General features: G+C 44.4%; 1 protein-coding gene across 1 annotated transcript in view; it reads right to left on the bottom strand.

Annotated features, from left to right (window-relative positions):
• LOC136387124 (sex comb on midleg-like protein 1) overlaps positions 1 to 25,931 on the bottom strand; it is a 37,477-nt gene extending 11,546 nt beyond the window's left edge. Inside the window, exons 1-3 of the mRNA XM_066358185.1 lie at positions 25,843 to 25,931; positions 1,128 to 1,232; positions 188 to 776 (exon numbers count right to left, since the gene is read on the bottom strand). Of these exons, the coding sequence (XP_066214282.1) occupies positions 188 to 776; positions 1,128 to 1,232; positions 25,843 to 25,893 (745 nt within the window). The 5' untranslated portion in view covers positions 25,894 to 25,931. The remainder of the gene's footprint in view (positions 1 to 187; positions 777 to 1,127; positions 1,233 to 25,842) is intronic.
• Between the last annotated feature and the right edge of the window lie 659 nt (positions 25,932 to 26,590).

Genomic DNA, 26,590 nt, shown 5'->3' with positions numbered 1-26,590 from the left:
AACAAAAGATGAAAAAACCTCATGTTTGGCACACAACACACACTTAATGAATGTAAGTCCTCACTAGGAGTACCCCTCAAAACAGCCCTCAAAGCAGGAAACAAACAGCTTCCACTAGCTTGCACCGAGGATACTGAGACATGTAGTGAAATAGCACTACTTGTCACACATATTGTCTGATACTCACCGCAGTCAGCTGTGTTGTCGAGAGTTGAGGCAGCATGGTCGAGACGCTCACTCTGCAGCAAAGGCGGGTAAGCTATCTCCTCAGGGTTGTGTGCTGGACGGAATGTTCCCTGGTCGAGCACAGCTGCAGGGGCTGATGTGGAAGCCTGGACAGCTGACAAGCCACTGGCGGTGCTGTGGTCCACTAGGCTGGCCCAGCAGTGCATGGAAGGGGTGCCCTGCACTGGACCTGCATCTGGACCACTGCATGTGTAACGTGGCAGGCATGAAGGATATGGTACTGTGCAGAATGGACGAAGTATCGGATTCTGGCTAAGGCGTGTGTCCTGCTCCTCGAGTGACTCGTGATCCCAGATCTGGGAATCCTGTGACTGATAGTATGTTCCTGCAGGGCTTTCCTGGGGGTCAGGGGTTGGCCTTCTTACTGGTGAAGTTGGGCTATAACTTTCACTGCCAGAGAGTGAAGTGGGAAGAGGTGGATCCTCCTTCTTCCTTTTCTGCCATTTGGTCTTTCTGGACAGCTGGTAACAATAATGTTTGTATGCATAGCCTAGTGGCCTCTGAAATGACACAAAGCCAGCATAATAAAACTGTGAATGAGCAAAAAAGGAAATAAAGTAGTAAATACATTAATACTTATTATCCATGCATTATTGCTTTCTATTATTAAAGACTAATATTCTATTTGATTATATGACTTTTATTCCTTTTAAAGCTACCTTTTAATTGCATTTTATATGTTATGGTTACAAACATAAAAATGCCCATTGTCAATACATTTCTCAATCCTAACTTCAGCATTTTTCTTAGCCTGTTGCTACTTCAAGTATGGATCAGCCCAGCAATCTCACAGACTTATTAGCTCTTGCTCACTTCTAATAAACAGGCTTCTTCCAGAAGCCAGAGTTTTATTAACTGTGAAAAACTTTTAGGACACTTACGCGCTTTTGCCATATTAATTTAGTACGAAAACGGTAAAGTTTTGAAACCTTTCTATTAATGCCAGTAAATTTGTTATCCAGGTTTTGGACAATATCCTGGATGACCTGTAAAAAGACAATCTATTAGCAAGTTGTAGATCAAAATAAAAGTAACATATAAGAACATACCATTAAGCCAAATTTTGACTGCTAGTAACAAAGAAAGTTCTCCAGCTGTCAGAAATGTCATTTTCTACTTGATGCCTTCTTGCTGGTGACATGGAGCCCAGTGGGCTGCCATAAGGAGCCCCAAACTTCCACGTCACTACTGCATGTCCTATAGGAGCTTTAAGAAGTATTAATTCTGAAACATAAACGTACCACAATTCCTTTAACACATCACATTTACAAATGTGACGCGAGTCGTTTTAAATCAGGGAAGGTACTATTTCAAGAATTAAATGTTCAAATCGGTTGAAAAGCCAAAGAAACTCTTTTCATGTGATGATGACATGAACTAACAGGCATTCCACTCCAGAAAGAACAGTGAGAGCTAGGTCAGATGTGACTCTTGGCTTCAAAGCATTTTAAATTCATGCAATCAACAATAACCCAGTACACATCCCCTTCGTGCCAATCAGGGAAGTGAATAGAGTCTGAGGATTCTTGAAAGTCAGAAATTTCAGTCAGGCAAAATTACACTTAAATCACAGGTCAGATCCATTTCCTCACAATCTCATTCCAAAACACATTTACTGAGGGCCTACCACCTATCAGAACTACTTTGCTAGAAGCGGGAAGCAGGGACTGAAGGAAAAACCAACCAACCAGCTCCTGTCCTAAGGAACTCCCACTTTAGCTGGAGACAGACAAGTAGAGAGATGATTTCAACGGAGAAAGTATTCAATAATTAACAGCCTGGAGCAGTGGTTTAATCTCCTTGCGGAGAGAGTCGGGATCAAGATCTCTGAGTTCTCTTGAGGGCAAAGCAAGGTGCTACAGCATGATGCTCATACTAACCTAATAACATTACCACACGATAAATGGTCCAATAGTGCTCAAACCGCCTACTAACATTACTACAATGCCTGCTGTGATACAGGGAAGAACAGGAGGCTAGCGTGCACAGAAGACAAGGTCTAACCCAGGCTGGCAGGTCTCTTCAGAAAAGCAAATGTCTATATTGAGAATTAAAACATGAAGTGGTGCCACTAGGAAAAGATGCATGGAAGGGCATAGGGCAGAAAGAACAGTGTATTCTAAACTACCCAGAGAGAAAACAGGAAGTCAGATGCTTCCATAGTGAGCATAACTGGTAGCCAAGAGCTGGGTTATCAAGGGAAGGAGGAGGGATGACAGCAAAAGGGGATGGGAGGCTAAAAATCGTATCTTGAAACTGGGACAGTATGCTGAGAGTGACAGCACGGAGGCTGAAGGGACAGGAGAGATGGCCCATGACAGGAGGTGTCCGAGCACAGGGAAAGAGGGTCCAATGCAGACACCAGCAGGTGTCAGCCTCACAGAGGAAGGGATCCCAGGCACGTCTGTTGGCTATGGGGAGAGGAATCAGGACTTGGGGGGATTCTGCTCCACACCCCCCATTCCATTAAACAAGAGGTAAGGATGGGGGTGCCTGGAGCACATGGGGGCTGGCAAAGGGAGCTGACCAGAGAGCTGCTGAAGGATTACCAGGCAGTGGACAGGTCCAGCGATGTCCTCCCCTCGGCTTCCCATTCTGGGCAGAGCGGGGGTTTTACCAAACAGCATGCTGGGCAAGGGTCAGAAAGAAAAGATGGAAGTGCTGCACCTTGTGGTCTAGACCAGAAAGGGAAGGAGTTGAAGAAAGGAGAGCGCTAACGCACTGGGAGAAACAGAGGGGTCCCTTATGGCCCATGCCAGGGCTGTGACTTTGGGACCTGAGCACTTCTGAGCCTAGAAGCTACATCCCACCACGTCCTGCACAATTGCTCAGAGGCCCTGGCAGAGCAGTGACCACCGAGGTCCTCATCGTGGATGCTTCTGTAAAACAGGCCAGCACAGCCCTGCTCAACCTCAGAGCCCACTCCCGCCCCCTGTGGCCCACCCACCCTCTATGCATCTTCCCCAGGAGACTTGATCAGCATTCCAGTTCTGTTCTCAGGAAGAACAATGATAGGCAGTCTTTACTTTTCAAAGTATGTCAGCTCATTTTATTCATGACACTTGATAGCTAAGAAACATTTATAAATGTTCGTTTACCTCTAGGAATGCACCTCACAAAATCCTTGAAAATTACATACTTCTATTAATCTCTACCAACAGGCTACTTTTGACAAAATCCACTCAAACTTCTGTCAGATATACTCTTTTAAACACTGGTGGGCTGTCACCTTGTTTCAATTGAGGTATCTTAAAACACATTTAGTCAAACACTAAATTTCACCCAAATCAGCCAATTTCCTTTGAAACTTTTGTAGGGAATATTAACTCGCTACTGAATGATCTACATGAAAGACACATAACATCTGATCAATTATGGGCTTTAAAAAAGGTATAAAATCTACATATTACTAGTTTGAAAATTTCATCTGGAGATGCTATATATTTAAACTAGAAACTGTTAAAAATGATCACAATAAGATGATAATCGTAAGTAACTGAAAACAACAAAATTTCAATTAATTGTATACTTTATATGATAGAGCATTTCAGCTTAATATAAATATTTTAGAACACTTTATTTGACAGATAAGAACTTTTGTACCTGGCAACGTCTCACAACATCCCGAACTGCTTTTTGTAGCTCTTCATACAATGTGTCAGAATGAATACTTTGCTGTTAAGATTTTAAATGTTAAGTATTAATGGTTTACTTCTGTAATAGCCAAAATGAACACAAGAATAAAACACTTTATATTTAAATATTTTTTCACCAAATTTCAGTTTTAGAAGTCTTAATCTAAAGTAGAGATGAAATGAAAAAACAAAAACAAAACCCTTTACGCCTGACCAGGTGGTGGCACAGTGGATGGAGAGTCAGACTGGGACACGGAGGACCAGGTTTGAAACCCTGAGGTCCCCGGCTTGAGTGTGGGCTCGTCTGGTTTGAGCAAGGCTCACCAGCTTGAGCCCAGGTTTGCTGGCTTGAGCAAGAGGTAACTCGGTCTGCTGTAGCCCCCCCACCCCCACCCCCAACCCCACCCCCACCCCCTGGTCGGCACATGTGGGAAAGGAATCAATTAGCAGCTGGGGTGCCACAACGAAGAGTTGATGCTTCTCCTCTCTCTCCCTTCCTGTCTATGTGTCCTGTCTGTCCCTCTCTCTGTCCGTGTAAAAAAACACACACACACAAAAAACTTTTACATTAATATGGTAATAGCCACAATTAATGCTACTTAAGAGGAGTAAGAAAATAACTTATATCAGAAAGATCTACAGTTAAAGAGCTTTGCACTGAAAATGAGTATTGCTCTCCATTTCCTACCATATAAGGAAAAGAGGAAGTAAAATTGTTAAATGGCTCACTGTTTACTGAAAGGAGGTGAACAAATTCAGGAGAGCAATCTTTTCTTGAGTATGGTTTAGGGACACTCTACAGTATATAAAGAACTTAAAACTTTCTCTTTAAAATGGTTAAATGTTACTATATTTGGCAAATGTCAATTTACATTACTTACAAGGGTAAATGCTGTTTTTGCTTCATGTGCATAAAGAACGCCATTATCATCATCACAAATATATATTCGAGTTTTTATCTAAGGAAGATCGTATTAATAAATGAAAAGGAAATGTAAATGATGGAACCAAAAGAAAAACTGAGGACTTCAATTTCACTTTCAAGAAACTCCAAAAGCCTATCTGTGGTATTAAAGGATTTGTCCATTGTAGATAACTACTATAGTTACAAGAAAAGACCTACTTGCAAAACAGTTTTCTCATTAACCCAACTACAGTTAAGAAGTCATTTCCATCAAGCTTAACCTTTTGTGTGCCTCAGGGTAGAAAGACAAGTCTGGTAATCTGGCACCAGAACTGCTGTAACAGCAAATATTTCTCATCACAAAGAACCATGTTACAAGGCTTTTGATTTTTAAATCACCCAACAGTGCCACTCTGTGGACAAAATATGATACACTTAAGAACCTATTTCTTTTTTATTTTTATTAAACTTCTATTTTCCTGATTAACAAAGCTTTGTTTTAATTATTAGCACATAAGTAAATTATTGCTAGCAAAACAATAATCACAAAACTTCTTCAATTCTAGGTATTTCTACACAATTTTTTTTGAAGGAGACTCAGGCAGGCAGGGAGAGAGATAAAAAGTATCAGCTTGCAGTTATGGCAGTTTTTTAGTTGTTCAATAATTGCTTCTCATTTGTGCCTTGACCGCAGGCCTCCAGCTGAGCCAGTGACCTTGGGATTCAAGCCAGCGATCTTGGGGCTCAAATCAGCGACCATGGGGTCATGCCTATGATCTCACACTCAAGCGAAGAAGCCAAATGAGCCCACACTTAAGCCAGTGACCTCGGGGTTTCGAACCTGGGCTCCCAGGTCTACCCACTGTGTTACTCCCTGGTCAGACAACATAATTTCTTTTTTTAGCCAAGGCTTTTCTTTTTCCACCCAGGAGCACTTTTTTTTAATTTAATTTTTTAATTCCAGTTTACATTCAATAATGTTTGATATTAGTTTCAGGTGCACACCACAGTGGTTAGACAAGGATATACTTTTACAAAGTGGCCCCTTGATACTTCCAGAACCCACCTGGCAGCAAACATACTTATTACAATACTCTTGACTAGATTCCCTATGCTGTATTTTGCATTCCCATGACAACTTTGTAACTACCAATCTGTATTTCTCAATCCCTTAATTTTTTTTTCTTGATAAATTAATCTCTAAATCACCTTAAAATGTTTTTGAAATGTTTTATATACATAGATAGTAAATAACTATTAATTTTATTTAATAATTCTTTAAGAATTATAAATGATAAGAGGAATTTTAAAATAAATATACTTTGAAGCTATGCGTGTCTGTATCAAAAGATTTATCAAAATAATTTGGAACTGCTATTGATGATTAATTTATAAAAATATATGAAGTTACCCTTATGCCTTTCCAAGTACTTTCAAATAATTATGTCAGAAAAATATCTCTTTGTAGGTGGTTAACATTAGCTCCAAGGATGAAAAACATTAAGACAGAAGAAGTTAAAGAAAATCGCCTATACCACTTAGGTGGCAGGAATATCCACATCTTTACGTAAGTAATGTGTTTTCTGTTAAGGCAAATTACATATAGCTTAAAAATGTGTGTTTTTATGCCACTTCAGAGGTCAAGAAACACAGAATGGGACAGAATGTAAAAGACCACAACCACTTTGAAAAACTGGCAGATTCTCATAAAGTTATAATCACATCAACCCTGTGACCTAGCAATTCATCTCCTGAGCATGTACCAAAAAGGAGTGTCAGGATCTGGTCACAAAGGAACTTGTATGTGAATGTTCACACAGCTTTAGAGATCACTGTCAAACTCATGAACTGTACGCTTACGATCTCTGCATTTCACTGTGAAATGAAATTCAATTTAGAAAAGAAATATGGCTCGAGAAAAAAACAAGAACAGATTTTTAAAATAATCTGAAATACAAACCATGTTGTCTTCATTGGAGCAGCTAGACATCTTGGTGCAACAGGAGCAACTCCACTTCTCTGAGGTGGGCCTAAGTGTTTGAAACTCACTGGAAGGCTTACTTGTGACAGTGCTTGGTCACCTAGGACTGGTAAACCTACTCCTGAAAAGAACGCATACAAGTTACTCTAACAGCTGCATTAATAAACTTAGGATGCACGTTCTCACAATGCCAACTCAAACTGAACTGGAGTACAGGGTGAATTTTAGAAATTTTCCGTTCATGATTTAGAATAAACCTTTAAAATCTGAAGGGCTGTATTCCCCACACAGAAGAATAAAAATCAGGATCAAACACACTCCCAAGAGTGAAGTGAATGCTTCACAATTTAAAGGCTACAGAGTAAATGCTGAAAAGGAGAGAACAGGATCCTCACTGCTTTTGTACAGGAACCCCTGCAGGGGATCAATTCACAGTGGAAGAAGGCTTCCAAAACCAGTATTTTTACATACTGGTTTGTATGTAAAAATGACAATACCGCTGTCATTTTAACTACTGCTTTGTTTCCTACCATGCAGATACTCGTGATCTGTTTAACCAGTCCCTACTCATGGATGTTCAAGTCACTTCTAAAGTTCAGCTCTTACAAAATCAGCTGTACTTGAATCATGCACCTCTACTTGAACTCTCCCAGAATGAGAATAGCAAGTGCAAGTTTCCCAACTCTAATAGTATTTCATATTCTTACTGTATTTTGAACACTTTTGCTTTATAGATTTATATATGTAATTTTCATTAAATATGGATTCACTATAGAAAATCTGGAATACACCACAAGGTAACATTGCCTGCTTACTCTGCCAGGCAATGTTCTAAGCCCTACTAGATGTGTTATTCCCGACAACCCTACAGGAAATGCTGTATCATTACTGCTGTTTTCCTTAAGAGAAATCTGAGGCAAAGAAAGTTTAGCTAATTTTCCAAGTCTCATTGCTAGTAAGTGTGGTGTAGTCTGGCTGCAGAGTTCGTGTGCCTTACATATTATTTATTATTCAAATCACAAAGAATTTCTTTATAACAGTGACAATATAAAATCCAAACTCGTATTAAGGTCCTTATAAAGCATACTCAGAAGCCTCCACAACTCTCAGAGGTCACATCTTACCACTTCTGCCCCAAATCTAAGCATAAAATACTGACTATCTGGCCCTTTATAGACAAAGTTTGCGAACCACTGTTATATACTTACAATCAGACAATTAATTCTCTAGTGGATAGTTATAATGCTGCAGATCTTGGCTGTAGCTAGACACAGAAGTAGCAAACATTTAGTCTACCAACTCAATTTCTACCTCTGTGGCCCATTCACGCAAATCAACTGATCTCGCATTCTGAACCTCTCCCTCCTTTCAAATCCTCTGTCCCGAGACAGGCTGTCATTACTCCACCTGGGAGAACCTATTCAATTCCCCGACTTCATTCCAGTTCCACACCTTCACAAAGCAAAGGTGCGATGTCACCCTGCCTGGAAGTGCCCCTGCTTTCCCTAGAACCAGAACACTCACATCTGACTGCTTTTATGGTAACTTTCACACACTGGCTAGTTACACAGGGACAACTTCAGAAACATTTAAGACCTTAGGCTTGGGGTCAGAATACCTGGGTTTGGGTCCAAGCGCCTCCACTTACTAGCTGCCTAATTTCAGACAACTTAGTTTATTTCTCTGTGCTTTTTTTTTTTAAATTCTATAAATCAGATGTAACACTACCAACTTGATGTAATTATAAGGATTAAATTTAAATTAGTATATGTAAAGTGCTTAGAACAATGACTGGCAGAGCAAGGGCACCCGTGGTTAGCTAGTATTACTTTATTATTTGGATATTCACAACGTTCTCCCAACAGAACGATTCATCATGGAGCACAGGCACAAAATGTCCTCAAGATCATAGCATGTAAATCACACTCACTATGTACCTGGACACACAGATACAACAACCATCTCTTGTAAACAAATCTGAAGTACCAAGCCATCGTACAAATACTGGGCTTTAAGAAATACTGAAATCGAAGACCAAATTGCAAATTTTGCTATTTTGCTTTAGGCAGGGATTTAATCTCTCTGTCCCTCAATCTGTGAACCTGTCAAGTTCAGATACTATCTACTTCACAGGGATGTGAAGACCACATGACATAGTATGCACTCAGCATCATGTCTGGTCCATAACAGGCACAGCATAAACTTTATTTCCCTTTTGCTTCTTCCAAAAGATAAAGTTTGTGCAACATTTACTTAGCCCAACCATGACTAGATTTTGAAAATTTGTTAATATAATTCGGTATATTCAAAATCCTGCAAAATGAATTTACTGAAAATGAACACTATTTATATTTTATGATAGAAAATTCTTGATAACGTAAGAACAAAGAGCCACCTGGTGTTTATAAGGCAATTTTTAGACATTTTCCAAAAGTCACTTGCAGATTCTGCTCCCAAGGTAAATGTGTTCACTTGCCTTCCACTTACCACAATGGTGAAGGATGAACACGCCTCTCACCCAAAAACCAACTGCAAGAAATACACAGCAAAAGAGGGCAGGTTACAATGAGGCGATTCCAAAATTTTTTTAAAACAAAACTGTGTGTCAGTACACTGAACAATCAGTTTGTAAAGCCCCTATGGGGCCCTGGCCGGTGGCTCAGTGGTACAGCTTCTGCCTGATATGTTGAAGTCCTGGGTTCGATCCCCGGTCAGGGCACACAGGAGAAGCTTCCTTCTGCTTCTCCACTCCTCCCTCTCGCTTCTCTCTCTGTCTCTCCGTCCTGCAGCCATGGCGCTACTGGATCCCACTGTCCCTGGGCACTGAGGATGGCTCCCTGGCCTCTGCCTCAGGTGCTAAAATAGCTTGGTTGCTGAGCAGCAGAGCAACACCCCCCACCTCCTTTTCCCCTCTACCCCCTCCACCGCTCCCCCCCATGGGCATCGTCCCCAGTTGGCTTGCAGGACGGATCCCAGATCCCAGGCGCATGCGGGAGTCTGTCTGTGCCTTCCTCCCTCACTGAATAAACAGACACACCAAAACCCCCGTGAGGTCTCCAAAGCAGCACCTCCACCACCTGTGGGATATTTCAGAGACCTCAAAATCGGCCAGACGGGGGACAGCGCTGCCTAAACTGTATGCCGTCCCTCCGCCCTGAACTGAGCCGTCGCCCTTGCTGTAGAAAACATGGTGCGAATGCTTGCAGAAGTCACGGTGTATAAACATGAGGCCAGTTTAACACCCGGAACAGTCGCAATTCCCGGAGAGCCCGGGAGGGAGGACAGGGAGCGACCCCAACAGAACAGACGGACTTAACCAAACGGGGTCAACATCGTCATTTTCTTTCCCACTTACGTATCTGCGTCATCTCAACCTCGGAAGACGTTATAACGAAACAATTCGCTATTTTATCAATTCCTTTTCACAATTATTTCCCGTGTTTCTATAGAACGTTGTGTCACTGCTGATCAGAGCCAGGAGAGGGAGGAGGAGGGGAGCGGGCAGCAGCCGCTCAGGAGCCCGGGGCACGGGGCTCACAGCGCCCGCCCGCCGCCCGAAGCGTGGGGCCCGCAGGGCCGGCACCGGGAGTCTGACTCCGAATCACACACCGCCTGGGCGTCCCGGCCGGCCCGTCAGGCCCGCCCTGCGGAGCGCTGCCCACAGGGAAGGGGACCGTGTTCCCCCAGGAAAGCGCGTGCTTTCTCTCCCTCACCTCAGACCCCCCCACCCCGCCCCGCAGCCGTTAAAAGCGCTCAGTGGGTTCTCGCCCACACCCGACAGGAAAGTTCCACGGGCGGGAAAAACGCCGCCTGACAAACCTCTTCTGCTAACAAGCCCCACTACACCGGCCTCTGGAGGACGGGGAACCGCTGGCGACGACGGCTCCCGCAGCGGCAATGGCGAGGACAGTCCCGACCGCTCAAAGTCTCACGAGATGTCCAGCGGGATCACGAGACGCGCCGGCCGGCCGCCCCACGCACGCACAGGTTCCCTACGCAAGCGGCAAGTTACTAAGCAACCCCGAGGGCGCATGCGCAGTCCTTGGGGCGCGGGATGTTGCTAGGGGTATAGCCGGGAAAGGGTCTTTCCTTCCCATTGCGCAACCGCAATGCCGACCTCCCAGGGTTTGGTGCCAGGAGGCTGGTGCGTTTGGAACCCCGCGCTATACCGCATGAGCGCTGGCCATTTCCCGCGTCTGGGAGGGTTCGTGGAGGCGGCTCGGGGATGGGGGCACTTAGACCTCCCTGCTGTCACTAGTTGGTTCTTTGAAGCTTTCTTTTTAATGTCATTCCCCTTGCCTCTAATGACGCGCTACAGACGTGCAGCACACATGGGTCCTGGATGAGCTCTTCGGTACTGGAATTTGAATGGGGAGGGGCGGGATCTTAGCGATGTCGTTTAGCGATCTGAGTTGGGTACAAACACAGACCCTGGGCCAGATGTTCTGAGTTGGAACCCCAGCACCAATGCTCTATGGCTTTGGGCAAGTGAAGTAACACTCTGTTCCTTAGTTTCCCCATCTGCAAAATGGGCACAACGTTGGGAGTACATGAGTTAGAGTACACAAGGCGCATAGAACAGTATCGGGCACATGAATTTGCTATGTAATAAAGGGTACCTGACATTATTTAACGGCATAGTGTGTGTGTGTGTGTGTGTGTGTGTGTGTTTGGAGGCTGCCCATCTTGGGAAGGAGGCACAGTCTGAGTACTTATCAGAAGCAAAGCTGAATATTTCAAAGTAAAGCCAGAAATATTTTCCTGGCCCAGAGAGGAGCTACAGGAAAGCATATCCAACATTGGAAATGTGTTTTTTTCCTCTCAAATACAAAGCTGGATTAGAGCCCATTACAGAGACAGTATTATTATTGTTATTGTTTTGCTCATACTTTTGCCATAGCAGTTCCTCTTTATGTCCAGTTCAAAACGCTTGTGTCTGTGAAACCCCAACAATACAATTGTATAACAATGAAGAGAGAAACCAGTTAATTGCAGTTACATTTATTTGCAGTTTCTGTACACACTTCCTAGGTAATCAAACTTTTCTGGTACATTTTTTAAGAGGGGTTCACAATGAAACTGTCACCATTTTTACTAAAAATAAATACAAGATTTAAAGTGTTGCACAGCTCTAAAATATGCAAAGGGTTGAATTGAATGTAAATGTTGAAAACATCTTACAAAAGAAACCATTTTTGCACCAATTTAAAAAGCTCATATTTACATATAGTACAAAAATGCAAAATGGGTGCAAGTCTATAAACCATTGTCTTTTGGGCCAGCATGAACTGGTTCTAGTACCAGAATAGTTACACCGTAACATTCCTCATAGTTTTAAATCTTTGCCCTGATCTCATTATCTAAGTCAGCTACCAAATGTTCTCACTCACTGACCTTTGGCAAAAGCAAACAGTGAGTTTTGTTTGCTATAACTAGTCCACATCCTCTACTTAGCCAAAACATTTTTTAAAATATCCAAGAGAAAAAAAATTCCCCGCACACAACATAGACATGTTGTATAAACACAAAAGAACAAACACTTAGCATCAGTGCAAACAACAGAAGAAAAGTTCGATGTTTTTTGCAATACCTAATGTGTGAACCCTGCTTTAAGATGGCAGTGATGTTGAAGACAGTCCTCTAAATCTTGGTCTTACAAGCTGTGTAATAAAACCATGTAGAATATTCCAGAAACTATGTAGAATATTCCAGAAAACCATGTAGAATATTCCAGATTACTAAGGAATTCCTTGGTTTTTAAATTCAGTTTGTTACTCAATACTGTTTTCCACAGTGAATTAAAATCCATCTTTATTTGTTGTTTTTTTTAATCTATAAAATAGAGAAACTCTGCTATAGACTTTTAGAGTAAACAAAATAAGTAAAACTATATTATAATGGTTAGTTCTGTGATCATTACATACAGAAGATATCTTATTGCCTCACAATTCAAGTCAATATGTATTTTAAAATATGCATGGTACCATTACTTAAATTGTCAATAATAAAAAGGTGACATTTATTAAAGCCAATTCATGTTTTCTATTCAAGATTTAGAATCAGCCTGACCAGGCAGTGGTGCAGTGGATGGAGCATTGGACTGGGATGTGGAAGACCCAGGTTAGGGACCCTGAGGTCACCAGCTTGAGTGAGGCCTCATCTGGTTTGAGCAAAAGCTCACCAGCTTCAGCCCAAGGTCACTGGCTTGAGCAAGGGGTTACTCAGTCTGCTGAAGGCCCACGGTCAAGGCACATATGAGAAGGCAATCAATGAACAATTAAGGTGTTGTTCTCCTTCATCTTGCATGAATTAAATCAAAACCACACCCCCTTTCACACATCCTGCTTTCCCAAACACCACGTGCATAAGCTAAAGCCGGCTGCATATCAATTGGTTGGTGACTCTGGTATGTACTAGCATTCTGATTGCAGTCTCTTCTCTTATAGGCCATATTCCTCCTTAGTTCTTGCCACTTCCTACCTTCTCCCATTCAAAACATAGTCTAAGTACATAACTGCTTATATTTCTGACATATTTCAGACATTAGGATCAGTTCATGTTAAAATCAGAGGTGTAAAAATTACTTGCAGATTTCAACTTGTAACTACATTTTTTTCAGCTTTAAGACAAGAAAATTCAAGTAATTTCAAGTAATTCAGCTTGTTTCCCTGCCTTCATTTGATCAGAGCACTTGCCCTCACATTTCCTTTCCACCCTCCCCCCCTCCCATTTGCCATCAAGCAGATGTAGTAAAATCAGACAAAAACTCAATTGTATGTAGCCTTGTGAACCAGAGCTGTTCCCATTCCCAGCTTAACAGCGAATATAAATAATGCCCATACACACACCTGCTTCCCAACTACATTATTGACAGTGTCATTTCTGTTCATCGTTAGGGAGCACGAGTCTCATCAGCACAGAGAGAAGCTTCACTGAAAAGTCATTGCAGGTATTTACGGATAAATCAACAGCTCTGTGGCATCCTTGTGTTTCATTTTTGTCAATTAAAGAACCTGGAGCTAACTGCCAGACTGTTTAAGGAGTTTAAAGATTATAGTCATCAGATTTTGACTGTTTATGTCCCAGTAGCCTAATACAAAAAATAACCTAAAGTTAACTAGTTTTCTCTATTCATTCTCTTTAAAGCAATCCATTGAAAACTTAAAGTTTAAAGGACACTATCAAATACTGTTGTTCAGGGCTTTGCGTTGAGAATGATGATTTCTCGTACCGATTAGAAAAATCTAATGCATGCTTTTCATTCTGTCCAAATTACCACATGGCAAATCATAGCCATGTGAATATTACTATTAGCTTTTTTGGTGCTGCAATTTGCTAAAAAAATGATTAGGTCTAAATTTATTATTTTAAATTGATCATATTTCAGTATATAACTCAAGATTTCCTTTACTTCACCAGTTTACAATTCACATATGAGGTTTATCACTCAGAAATCATATTGGTGGACATTTAAATATGGTATTTGATATGAAAATGGTATTCACAGAATACAGTTATACACTTTTCCTGTTGTGTTCTATAAACAGTTGGCGTGTGGTAGATAATTGGCTTATATCTACTCATCATTGATAATCTATTTACACATTTTTATCAAAAATATGGTATTTATATTTACAAGTGTGTAGTTCTTCTAAATTTCGCTTTAGTTCACTTTAATGTAAAAAAATACCAAACCTCCAGAGTAATTTCATCTTCTAAAGAATTATGACAGTAAGGGTTTTGTTTTCCAAACAGGCAGCTCTGGGAAAACTTTTTCTAGGTTTCATGAAAAGCAGACATTTTGAGTTCTATACTATTAAAAGAAATGACAGTGGATGAATCAAAATAAGCTAAAGAAAAGTATGAAAGACATTGTAGCTACTTCAAAACATGGAAAATAATCAAGAAAGACCAATTCACCTTCTGTTTCCCCAGCAAATATTTAGGAATTCATTGATAGTAAGTGATGGTACCCTGCAATGTGTTTTTCCCTAGTCTTCTGTTCCCCATCCTCATGTGACTAAAGGTTTTGGCTCTTGACATCCAGCCTGGCACAGGCCATCTCAGTTGAGCTCTGGGAGAATCAGTCATCATGAAGGCTCCCATCAGAATTTTCCGTCTCGCCCTCAGAGATGGCCTGCATGGGCGCATTGTACAGCCTGCAGCGGACACTGTAGCAGCTGCTGTTAGCTGCAGGGGGGCCCCAGGAACGTACAACCTTTGCTGATGCTGAGGTGGCAAAGTTCTTTGAGGAAAAGCCTTCTGCATTAACTTGTGGGGAGCAGGGTGCAAGTGGGGGCAACTCTTTTTCCTTAGAAAGTCAACTAAAAAAGCATGACACCAGCCAACACAACAATAGCCATCTGGTGAGAATAAATCAAAATTCACCTATACTTTTTTTTTTGTCAGATCAGTGTCCTGCTGAATATTAATAGTTTTTGTGCTATGAGTCTCAAAAGGTTAAAGTTCGCTGTTCCAGACCAAATGTTTAGCAACTCCTGTAGATAATGCCAGTTCCAAATCCTTCGTAAAGGTAATAACGTTGTTGTAGCCGATCTCCCAGTCTTGCTTGGATTCTGCATGAACTGCACTTTTCACAAATTGTTGCTCCCGGGTAAACTTATTGATACCAGAAGGCAGCCAAGTGGAGGAGAAGCGGCAGGTGGGCAGGACAAAGGGAGCAGCAATGGTGCAATGTTGCTCATTCACCACGAGATGGCGCAGCTAGCAGCAACCATTTGGAAGAATTGAGTCTTTGGTCCAGCTGGAGCGCTGCAATGTTCCCATTACACCACAAGATGGCGCTAAAGAACAGCTTTGATAGGAATTAATTCAGCGTTTAACCCTGTTGTGTTCAGCAGGGACAGTCTAAGGAATCTGTGGAGTTGATTCAAGCTCACATCACTGCCTAGTTTTCCACCTTCCCATTATTTGGGAGAGTGGAAAAAAAAATATATATATATATATATTTTAGGGAGAAATAATGTAATATGCACTGGAGTTGCAGGCCAGCCAGGTGTCTGTAGCGAAGCGGGATACTATTAACTGTGGACACTGCAGACGGCTCTGCCAATTGCGCAGAAGAGGAGCTTTATTAGGAATTTAGTCCCCACGCTGTGTTCAGCAGCGACAGTCTCAGGAAAGTTGCAGTTGACTCATGCTCACATCACTGCCTAGGTCTCCACCTTCCCATCAGTTGGCAAGATAAAAATTATATGTGTGTTTATTTGTAGGCAAAAATACTGTAATAATTCCTGCTGATGCAGGTCAGCCCAGTGTCTGTGGAAAAGCAGGATAGTATTTTATTTTAAATATTTAAAACTTTTATTTTATAAAGACAGGAAGGGAGAGAGAGAAAGTGATAGTAGAAGACCAATCTGTTCCTGTACATGCCCTGAGCAGGGAAAGAACCTCTGTGCCTTGGGATGGAGTTCTAACTAACTGAGCCAGCCAGCCAGGCCAGCAGGATGTTATTTTCTGAAGACACTGCTGACAGCTGTATCATGTGACAGTTTTTACAGCAAATCTTCTTTGGAAAAGTTACTGATGATGTCAGAAAACATTAGTATGGAGCAGCAGCAGGTGAGCAGAGCACAAGGAGCAGCAGTGCTGCAGTGTTCCTATTGCACCACAGGAGGGCGCAGAAGGGCAGCTTTAACACTGTGCTTTGGGGAAGAGGGGCCAATACAGGCAGAGTGGTGGGCAGAGCCACAAAGGGTGGGAGAGGCGTTGAAGATGGCAGTCCTTCCCTGCAGTAGTCAAGGGGAAGGGCTGGCCATAAATATGGGTCTCGGCTGTACACAATTTGGCTTACGGCACACAGGGATGTGTAGGTAGGAAGCACGGGCATGTGGGGAACTGAAGCTGTCGTGGAAACTATCTTGAGCATCATGTCCTATAAAGAACATATTGGATGGGAGTGGGCGGCCTGCCTCTCTCTGTACAACAGTGTCTTCTGTCTCCCCAATTTGCTCCTTATATCACAATTCTCTGTTCTGATCAGAATTCCCTCTTTCAACCACCCATATGCTTCCAGTGAGTCACAGTTCTCCATTCACACCCATGAAGTGTGATGGAGACAGGAGTCACACCTGTCTCCATCACACTTCTCTCATTCCCACAATACAATATATATCCACAATTTCCCGGAGCAGCTGTAATCTTTATCTTTCCCACAATGCTTTGTTTTTTCCACAATTACCTTTTCCTATACCCTCTGTGCCTCAGCCTAGGATTGAACCCACCACCTTGGAGTTTCCTGAGGATGCTCTCACTGAGCTAACCGGCCAGGGCCATTCCTGCCTTTCTTCCTACTCACCAGTCTCTGTGGCCCTCGGTCATGAGTTCAGTCTGTGTCCAGTGATGTGAAGCCACGCACTGGGCTGTACTTACCTACTTAGCACCTGTCCTTCAGTTGGTTCTGTGTGTCCGGTGTCCCGTGAGGCACTACACACACTGAGACTCTCCATTCTGCTGAGAGACTGAGAAAAACCACAAGTGCTTAGGTTATATTCCACGTACTATGAAGCCTATGAAGGAAAACAGTCAGGAGGGCACAGGATGTTTTAGGTAGGTGTCCCGGATGCCTCTTTGGGGATGAGATAATGTTTGAAGTCAGACGTGGAGGAAGTGTAGCATTGAGCCACTAGAATAATCAGGAGGAAAAGAGAGGTACAGTGGCCTGTGGTGGGGTGAACTTGAGGCGTAAAAGAGAAAGAGGCCAGGCTGGCTGAGGGACATAAGAGGAGGCTGCAGTTATCAGCCAGCCCACTTAGTGGAGGGAGTAGGTGTGCTGGCTATTTCCACAGAGGATAGTCACTTGCCCCCCAAGTGTATTTGAAGAGCACCATGCCTTGTGACTTTCATCTCTGTATTCATCTCATGCATCCTATACCATGTAGCCCATAGGGTGTTTACAAATGAAGAAATTATTCTGACACATTTTTCAAAGGACTCTCACCGGTTCTTGGAAAGTGTGTTCTAGGAATGATTACACAGCCCTTCGGGATGTCTCTGAGCAGAAAGAACATTTGCATTTATTCTTTTGATAACCCGCTCCCTCCACCCTCTGTGAACCATGTAGCATCATTTGTGAAAATACAACTTGGATGTGTCTTAGCTTGAAAAGGGGGTTGTTTCCTTGTCTTTTGGGACCTCCTGGAGTTGAAGGCAGGTGGCCATGAAACCACAAAAATGCACAGTGGTTTTGTTCCTATATACAACCTTTCTGAATCATTCAAGACACCTGCCAGGACATTGGCACCATCAGAACCGTTTCTCTCTTCCACTCCCAGTTCCATTGCTGGGACAATCAAAATCCATATTGAAACTGGGTCCTGCAGCTTGAATGAGATTGAATCTATTCCAAAAAACCAGGGAGAGCTGTGAGAGGGGTGTGGCATGGCCCTGACCCCATATTCTCTCACTACATTTCTCACTCTTTAGAATCATATTCTTGCCTTCCCATCTCCACGCTGTTGGGAGAGAGCGTCCCACAGGCTCACTGTCATCATCATGGTACAACATTTCCCTGAGGGTCCTTTTGGTGGTTAGAGAAATGGTCCATGAGCATGCTCTTAAAAATGCAAATAAATATTCCTTGTAGATCAGTGATTTTCAAACAGTATGCCACAGGAATTTTTGAAATATGCAATACCAATGTATTTAGTAAGGGGCACTGAACTCTTTTTCCTTAGACAGTCAAATAAGAAAGGATGACATGAACCAACACAATAGCCATCTGGTGAGAATAAATCAAAATTGTATGTATTTTTATTTTGGTCAGATCTGTGTCCTGCAGAATATTAATAGTTTGTGTGCTGTGAGTCTCAAAATGTTGAAAGTTGCTGTTCTAGACCAAATATTTGGAAACTTTCTGTAGATGCTGCAACATAATGCCAGGTCCAGATCCTTTGTAAAGGTTATAATGTTGTTGTAGCCAATCCCCCACTCTTGCTCGGATTCTGTCTGAACAGCAGTTTCTGCAAATTTTTCCTCTCAAGTAACCTTATTGATGCCAGAAGACAGCTAAGTGGAGAAGCAGCAGGTGAGCAGGGCACAGGGAGGAGCTATGGTGCAATGTTGCTCATTCACCACGAGATGGCGCAGCTAGCAGCTACCATTAGTAAGAATTGAGTCTTTGGTCCCGATGGGACGCTGCAATGTTCCCATTACACCACAAGAGGGCACCAAATAGCAGCTTTCATAGTAATTCAGAGTTTAGCCCCCATGTTGTGTTGAGCAGGGACAGTCTCCAAATCCGTGGAATTGATTTATGCTCACATCATTACCTAGCTTTTCAACTTTTCATTATTTGGAATATATATATATATGGCAGAAATACTGTAATATACAGTGGAGTTGCAGGCCAGTCAGGTGTTTGTAGTGATCGGGATACTATTTACTGTGGACTCTGCATACAGTGCTGCCATGTGACAGCTTTTACAGCAAATGCTCCCCAGGAAAGTTACTAATGATGCCAGAAGACTGCATAATGGACAAGCAGCAGGCTAGCAGGGCAGGTGGAGCTACTGTTCTGCAATGTTGTTCAGTCAGCATGAGATGTCACAAAAAATCAGCTCCCATTTTTAAGAAATCAGCCTTTGGTCCTGATGTGGCACTGCAGTGTTCTTACTGCAACACAGGAGATCATAGGGAGCAGCTTAAATGAAATTCAGCCTTTGTCACCATGTTGTTTTAAGCTGTGACAGACTCAGGAATCCCTGCAGCAGATTTACGTTCACATCACTGTCTAGGTCTCCACATTACCTGCAGTTGGTAAAATAAAAGTATCGGTGTGTGTGTCTGTGTGTGTGTGTGTGCCCGCGTGCGCACGCGTGTGGTCAAGTGTGTAGGCAGAAATACTACAGTAATGTTCACTGGAGTTGCATGCCAGCCAGGTGCCTGCATCAAAACAGAATACTATCTTGTGAGGACACTGCAGACAGTTGTGAGGTATGACAGCTTTTACAGGAAACGCTCCCCAGTAAAGTGACTTTTGATGCCAGAAGGCAGCAAAGTTGAAGAAGCAGCCGGTGAGCAGGGCACATGGAGGGGCTACACTTTAATCATCTTTCTGCACCGCCACAGGGATCCAAGGGCCAGTTTGATCAGGAATTCAGCCTTTGGTCTCCCCGCGGCGTTGCAATGTTCCTATAGCATCACCTGAGAATGTCAAAAAAGAGCTTAAAAAGAATTCTGCCTTTGGTCCCCATGTGGCGTTACAATGTTCCTTATGCATCAAAGGACAACTTTTATGAGGAATTTAGTCCCCTGCTTGTATTGAGCAGTGGCAGTCTCAGAGGTCTCCTTTCCATCAGTTGAAAATTGTATATACAGGTTTATATTTATATTTGTTGGCAGAAATTCTGTAATATGCATTGGAATTGAAGGCCAGCCAGGTGTCTGCAGAAAAGTGGGATGCTATTTTTTGTGGACACTGTGAAAAGGTCAACATTCCAATCGAGGTTGGACCTTTTGCTCTAGCTGAGCTATGCAGGTGGCTTCCATGTTTGCACTTTTGGGGTTGCATGGCTGCCGATGAATTCAGGGCACAGGCCTGCACATTACTAAACAGGAAGCTGGTCACAAAGGGACTTGGTGTGTGAAGTGCCAGTTTGCTGGGTGGCATCTGCGTTGTAACTGCCTGTGTAGACAGTCTGTCTGATCCCAGCACTGAAAGCCCCTTTTATGCGAGGCTTTCTTTTCTGGAGAGGGCACAGCACAAACCCCCCATTCTAAAGGCATAGACACAAAATGCTTACCTTCCCAGCCTCCTTTGAAACTCCAGAACAACACAGGGCCCCCCAGAGCCAAGATGTGCTGTCCCAAATCTTTAGGTTACAAGCTAGTGCCCAAGGGAATGGGCTGCAGAGACAGCACCTGTGGAGAGAGCTCAGCCACAGACACGTCTGATGGAAGGCAGATGGGTGTGCTTTAGGGGGCACTCCAGAGTCTCCTATTAAGGTGTGAGCAGTATCCAGTGCAGACTGTGCTTGTCTAATCTGCAGGGCACCGACCCTGTAGCCTGACTCTCGTCATTTCTGTCTGCATGGCCTTTCTGTCCAGTTCTTTGTAGATTCTACATAGCTGCCTGGTCCCTGTGTCCATGCTGATGCCAGCTAGAGTCAGGGGTGGAAGCTTGTAAGTAAGAACACTCACCCATCTGACTTATCAGCTAAAGGAACCCCTACTACATGGTGCATCACCTCCCAGCTGGCTCGGTGGTTGTGACTGGGGTGAGCCCAGAGTGAGAGGGTGCAAATACCTCATCACAGCTACTCATAGGGCCCTGAGCTATGTCCTGTGTCCTGGGGACACAGATGAGGATCACGGGCTAGGCTAGTCAAGTCCATCTGGGGAGCAAGAGGGACAGGGACTGAGCAGACAGATGCACGGACCAGCATGCCTGGTTTTAAGCAATTTCCCCATAAGGTTGTCTCTGTAGGGGGCATTCTGTCACTGTTGAGATGGCAGAAACTGGAAAAAGCTGGGGTGCTGAAGGTGGAGAAATTGATGATAATGGTGGCACATGAGAGTCCCTAGGAAGGGCATTCTCAGAGCTGTACGCACTGGGACCCACACAGTTGTCAGGGCTGGCTGAGTGGACAGAGGACTAGCCAGGTGCAGTTTGGACATAAGGATGCTCCTATCAGATCATGTCCCTTCCTGTTAACTGACTGGTTGGCTCGCACCACAAAAGGCTTTTGAATAAGTTGGCTCATGTCCCCTCCTCCACACATATACTCCTGGTCAATTCTGTGCAGCTACATTAAGGCCATTTCCTCCCAATGTACCTCATGTGTGAGGACAACGGCTCCTGTTCAGAGCTTCTGGGTCTCAAAGCGAGATCAGGATTCAGAGCACAACCCTGGCCAGCCACCAGTCCTGCAGGTGCACCCCGACCTCTCACCTTGCTTACCTTGCAGATGGATGATACACTTCCAATAATATGCCATACTGAGAAAAAGCTCTGTAGAGGCACCCATCTGTTCTAAAGGGGCAGCTGTGTCCTCAGTACACAAAGGGATGTGGTCAGCTGTTATGCATCTGTGCACTGATCCGGCTCTGTCGGGCTGCATCTGGGAATTTGCATTGCTAGAAGGTTCCCACCATTCCTTAACTGGTAAGGATGGCTTCCGAACCAAAGCTGTACAAACAACATAGTTTAGTCTCCGTTCTGGCTAGGATTCTGAAATTGGGGTACAAGCCAGGCAGAGAGGGCCAACAGGACCACCTCCATCACAGTCTGGACACCAGCTGTCCAATGAGCTTCCCTGCCGGCTGACCCTCCACATTGGCCTGTCCTGGGCAGTGTTGCAGTAGAGACCCCTGGACATGCTAGATTTTGCTTTGTGTGACTTTCCTCACCCTGGCTGGCTTCAGTGACCAGCTGAACCTGGACAGGGTCTCAGGGACCCCCAACAGAGCTGCCATGGGATGGCAGGACAAAAGACAAGGCCACACCAGCCCTGTGACTGCTTCCCTGCTATGTTTTTAACATTCAGGTGTTGGGGATACTGGACCTTGCAAACCCTAGAGCACTGCTCACAGTGAATGGGTTTTCATCAGCTGAACAAGAGTCCACGCACATGGTCCTCCGAGCATTCACAATAACTCGACAGGACACTTCATAACAGACTCTGAATTACTGTTTCCAAATTACAAAACTAGAACCAGACTCACTAGAATGGAACAGAAACTGCTGCTTGGCCTCCCCTGTGTGGGCATCCCAAATTATGGTTGTCTGCACTCCGCAAATCAAAAAGAAATCATCAGTAACTACTCTCCTCGCCAAGCTTTCTGTAGACACATTTATCGTGCAAGAAAAGGTAGTCAGGTTCTGGCCGAGTAGCTCAGTAGGTTAGAGTGTTGTCCCCATACACCAAGGTCATGGGTTCAATCTCCAGTCAGGGCACATACAGAAATCAACAAGAAATTAATAAATAAGTGGAACAACAAATCAATGCTTCTCTCTCAAATCAATCAAAGTTAAATATAAATAAGGAAAGGCATTGAACACCTATTTCTTTCAAACTAGCACTGTGCAAGGAAAATACCATGTGAGCCACACAGAAAATTTTGTGTTCTAGTAAGCCCTCTAAAAACAGAAAAGAACAAAGAAACGGTTTCACTGCAGTATGGGCAAAATATTATCGTTTCAACATGTAACCAACATGTGTCTGTCAATGCGATACCTGGTACTCTTTGTTGTCAGGTCTGTAGATCTCCCACCCCCACCCCCCCATTTCAAGCTGAAAAACTCATAATGGAGCTCATCTAAGTGTCTTCCTGGCACTCTGCAAATGAAGAGTTGAGGGAGAAATGGCCATTTCTGCAAAATCCCCTGACAGTCACTGCCCCAGCTGGGGACAGCAGACAGGCTATACAGTACAGCAGACAGTACACGTGTTACTCTGGGGTGAGGCCCCCCCCCAGACTGGTTTAAAAATAAAGAGAAAATGGCCTTTCTCCTTGCAAGACAAAGCCAATCTTGAGATCTTCTGAACCTGTGACGTTGGGGAGACAGAGAAGTGACCAGAGACAGCTCAGGACACTCCTGGACCTAACATCTCAATGAACTGAAACTTTCCACATTCTGGGAACCTGTATACCCCCCAGTCAATGTCAATAATGCTCTCGTTTAAAGAAGAACTGGTTATGAGCTGTGTTGACCGTAAAAATTTTCTGAAGGAAAGTGTGGGGGCCGTATCTCTGAAACCTGGTTCTCTGCGTTCTGGTTTAGCTCCAGACCAAACTAAAATCTTTAACTCATTTATTTGGTGGATTGAACACTTTTTTTTTTGTATTTTTCTTAAGTGAGAAGCAGGGAGGCAGTCAGACTCCCACATGCGTCCACCAGGATCCATGTGGCATGCCCACCAGGGGGTGATGCTCTGCCCATCTGGGGCCATTGAAAAAGGTGCTGTTCCCAACTCAATTACTCCCATTGGTGGGTGAGGCAGACTGTGCCGTGCCAGGGGACTTTGGCAATGCCTGGAGACCATTCTGGTTATCACGACTAGGAGAGGAAATGCTACTGACATCTACCTGGTGGGTATAGACCAGGGACACTGCTGACACTGTACAGTATGCACAAGACACCACCCCTCACACAGAATGTTCTGGCCCCCAATGTGAAGAGCAACAAGGCTGAGAAAACTGGTCAGATGCCAGCACAAGTTTGGGAAGTACCTGAGTGGATCTACTACCCCTCCATGTGGAAGGACATATCTTCAGGAACATCCAGCCTGCACAAGAGAGGGGGAGAAAGAGATAGAAAGATAGATAGATAAGAGAGAGAGAGAGAGAGAGAGAGAGAGAGAGAGAGAGACCTGCACCATGGAGAGCTGACTGCTAGGACACCTCTCTGTCTCACTGGATAAAATGCATCCTGGCTGCGTTACTTGAGAAATTAGGAATGAGGAAAAGATACAAGTCCCAGCTAAAGAGGAACTAAATGAACCATCACCCGGACTGGCAGGTGGTCACAATTATGTGGAATAAAGAGGCAATCTTACAACAAAAAGTGTGTAAAAAAGGAGTAGGGCATCTGTAAGCCACCTCCATTCCCGGATCCAACCAACGCTGACAAGCTGGTGAGCATGCCGGCCTTCACGTCACCTTCCTTCACCACATATTCACATCCTACATAGGTGACTCCTTTGCAAAGAGCAGGGACTGTCCACAGTCATCAAAACACATCCTAGTTTAAACTCTAAAAGCACATGTCTCACTCGCTAAATGACAGGGTCTCTCATTGTCCTCTGCACAGACAGGAAAGGTACGAAGGGTGTGCAAGACACAAGGGACAGAAACCAGGGGCCGGGGAAACCGAGTTGCAGCCTCACAAGCACTGAGTGCTGGTGGAGGTCTGGGAGGAGGTGTCTCGTGTCCTTTTATTGCCTGTTTGTTTTGTGGAAAAATCCTGGAATCCAAGGTAAAAAAAAGAGGAGGTGGCATTGGCCAGGGAATAAATCAGCAGGATTTCAAGTGCCTTCCAAAGATGCGGGTTTTTGGAATATGTCACAGGAACCCACGTGACAGAACACAGGACCCATTGCTCCTGTGACTCTAAAGCTGAAGAGAAAGTGGAGGGAAATGGGAGGCAGGAGACAGGATGAGAGGAAAGTCTGAGAGAGAGGAGATGGGCTCCAGGCAGGTGAGACCTGTGGAAGGGGTCACTCAAGGGCAGGACACTCAGACATGTGGAGCCCTGAGCACACAGGGCATCAGCCATGTCGGAGAGTCATGATCAGATACAGGGAAAGCCCAGGGTACAGCCATGTGCAGAGTCACAGAGAGAGAAAACATGGAATATGTAACAAGGACTCGAAGAATGTGCCGCACAGGGCATGAAGGTCACTGGACGTCCTGGGCACCTTTCTGGGAGAATCCAAAGAGCAAAGCTGAGGGCATGGGTGGAGGGGTGGACAGGGCATAGTGACAGGACCTGTTATAAATCCAAACTGGTGTAAAACTGGCCCAACAATGCACTAACCCCAACCTAAAAAGAGAGAGAGGGGACACAGGCAAATTGACACCATTTCTAATTTGTAACTCTGGTCCTATTTTCTTACTTTTTCTACACCGAGCATAAAAATCAGACTGTCACTAGGAATGTTCTCGAGCACAACAGTTATCACCTCTCCTCCCCTGATGCAAAAGACAGCTTCCCTTGGGACACATACAGGGTTTCTCAGGGTTCCTGTGTCACTGGCCAGTGCAGAAAGCAGAGAGGAGCCATCTCCTGTCAGTGTGCACGTGCACAGTGACCACCTGCACTGAAGCTAACAAGCAGGGTAGGTTTTCAGAGTTGGGGACACATGAGATGCTGTGATGATCGGTCTGCAGCTGGCCAGCTATGTATGAGCAAAACACTTTCTGTGCAAAACAGAGTGTGCCCCCTGTGAATCCAGAGGACCCCCACCCCTCATTTGGTAAATTACTGACCCCATAGAAGACCCCAGAGCCTGGCGGGCAGACTGAACCCGTCTGCCTGGCCCTGCAGGTCCCTGGGATATGGGGGAGAGTGAGAGGCTGAGTCTCTGCTCTGCCTGAGGGAGGGGTGCAGGTACCTCAATAATGCTGATCTCGGCCTCCACATACTGCAGCCCCTTCTGCAGCATGGAGTGAGCATTGTGGGTGGCACCAGCATCCGGTTGATGTTCAACTGGCTGATTTGGCTCTCAATGCCGAACGTGAAGGCCAAGTGAGAAAAGCCTGTGGTGAGACAGGGAGGACAGGCGGGAGGCTGAAGGTGGAAGCCATGCCCACGGGGCCCGAGTGATGGTGGCATCGCTCATCTCAGCCAACAAGGATACCCAGCTGCAGGCTGTGGGGGGGATGTTGGTGGGAACAGGGGGTAGAGACTCAGAAACACCCCATTTGCACAGGATGGAAAATCGCCTTGGAGGGTAGAGCCGGCTCAGCACTGTTCATAGCTAAATAGCACACAGTCTGCTCCCTTTCCTGCAACACCAAGCTGATGGCTGGCTTTCTCCTGGGTTCCCCCACCCCTAGTCCATCCAGAAGCTAGGCACTCAAGTCTCTAGGTGCCCCAGGTCTGGCTGCGGTGCACACAGGGCCTCAGCTGAGAACAGGGGCTGGCAGGTGCCGGCTGAGTGACTCACACAGCCAAGCGTCCTAAAAAGAGGCTATACAGTATTCTGGGCCAGTCAGCGTGGCTAAGCCTTGGTTGCCAGGAAGCTGGGAGTTCTCCCTTGGCTTGGAAATGCTGGCTTTCCCTTCTCCAGCACTCACAGTCACTGATGGCCTCCACAGCTAGCTACTGGTAAGGGCAATGCCCAGCCAGTCACCAGGTAC

The sequence above is a fragment of the Saccopteryx leptura genome, unplaced genomic scaffold (genome assembly GCF_036850995.1).
Source record: "Saccopteryx leptura isolate mSacLep1 unplaced genomic scaffold, mSacLep1_pri_phased_curated manual_scaffold_86, whole genome shotgun sequence".
Lineage (NCBI taxonomy): Eukaryota > Metazoa > Chordata > Mammalia > Chiroptera > Emballonuridae > Saccopteryx > Saccopteryx leptura.
This window is presented reverse-complemented; position numbering and strand designations above follow the sequence as displayed.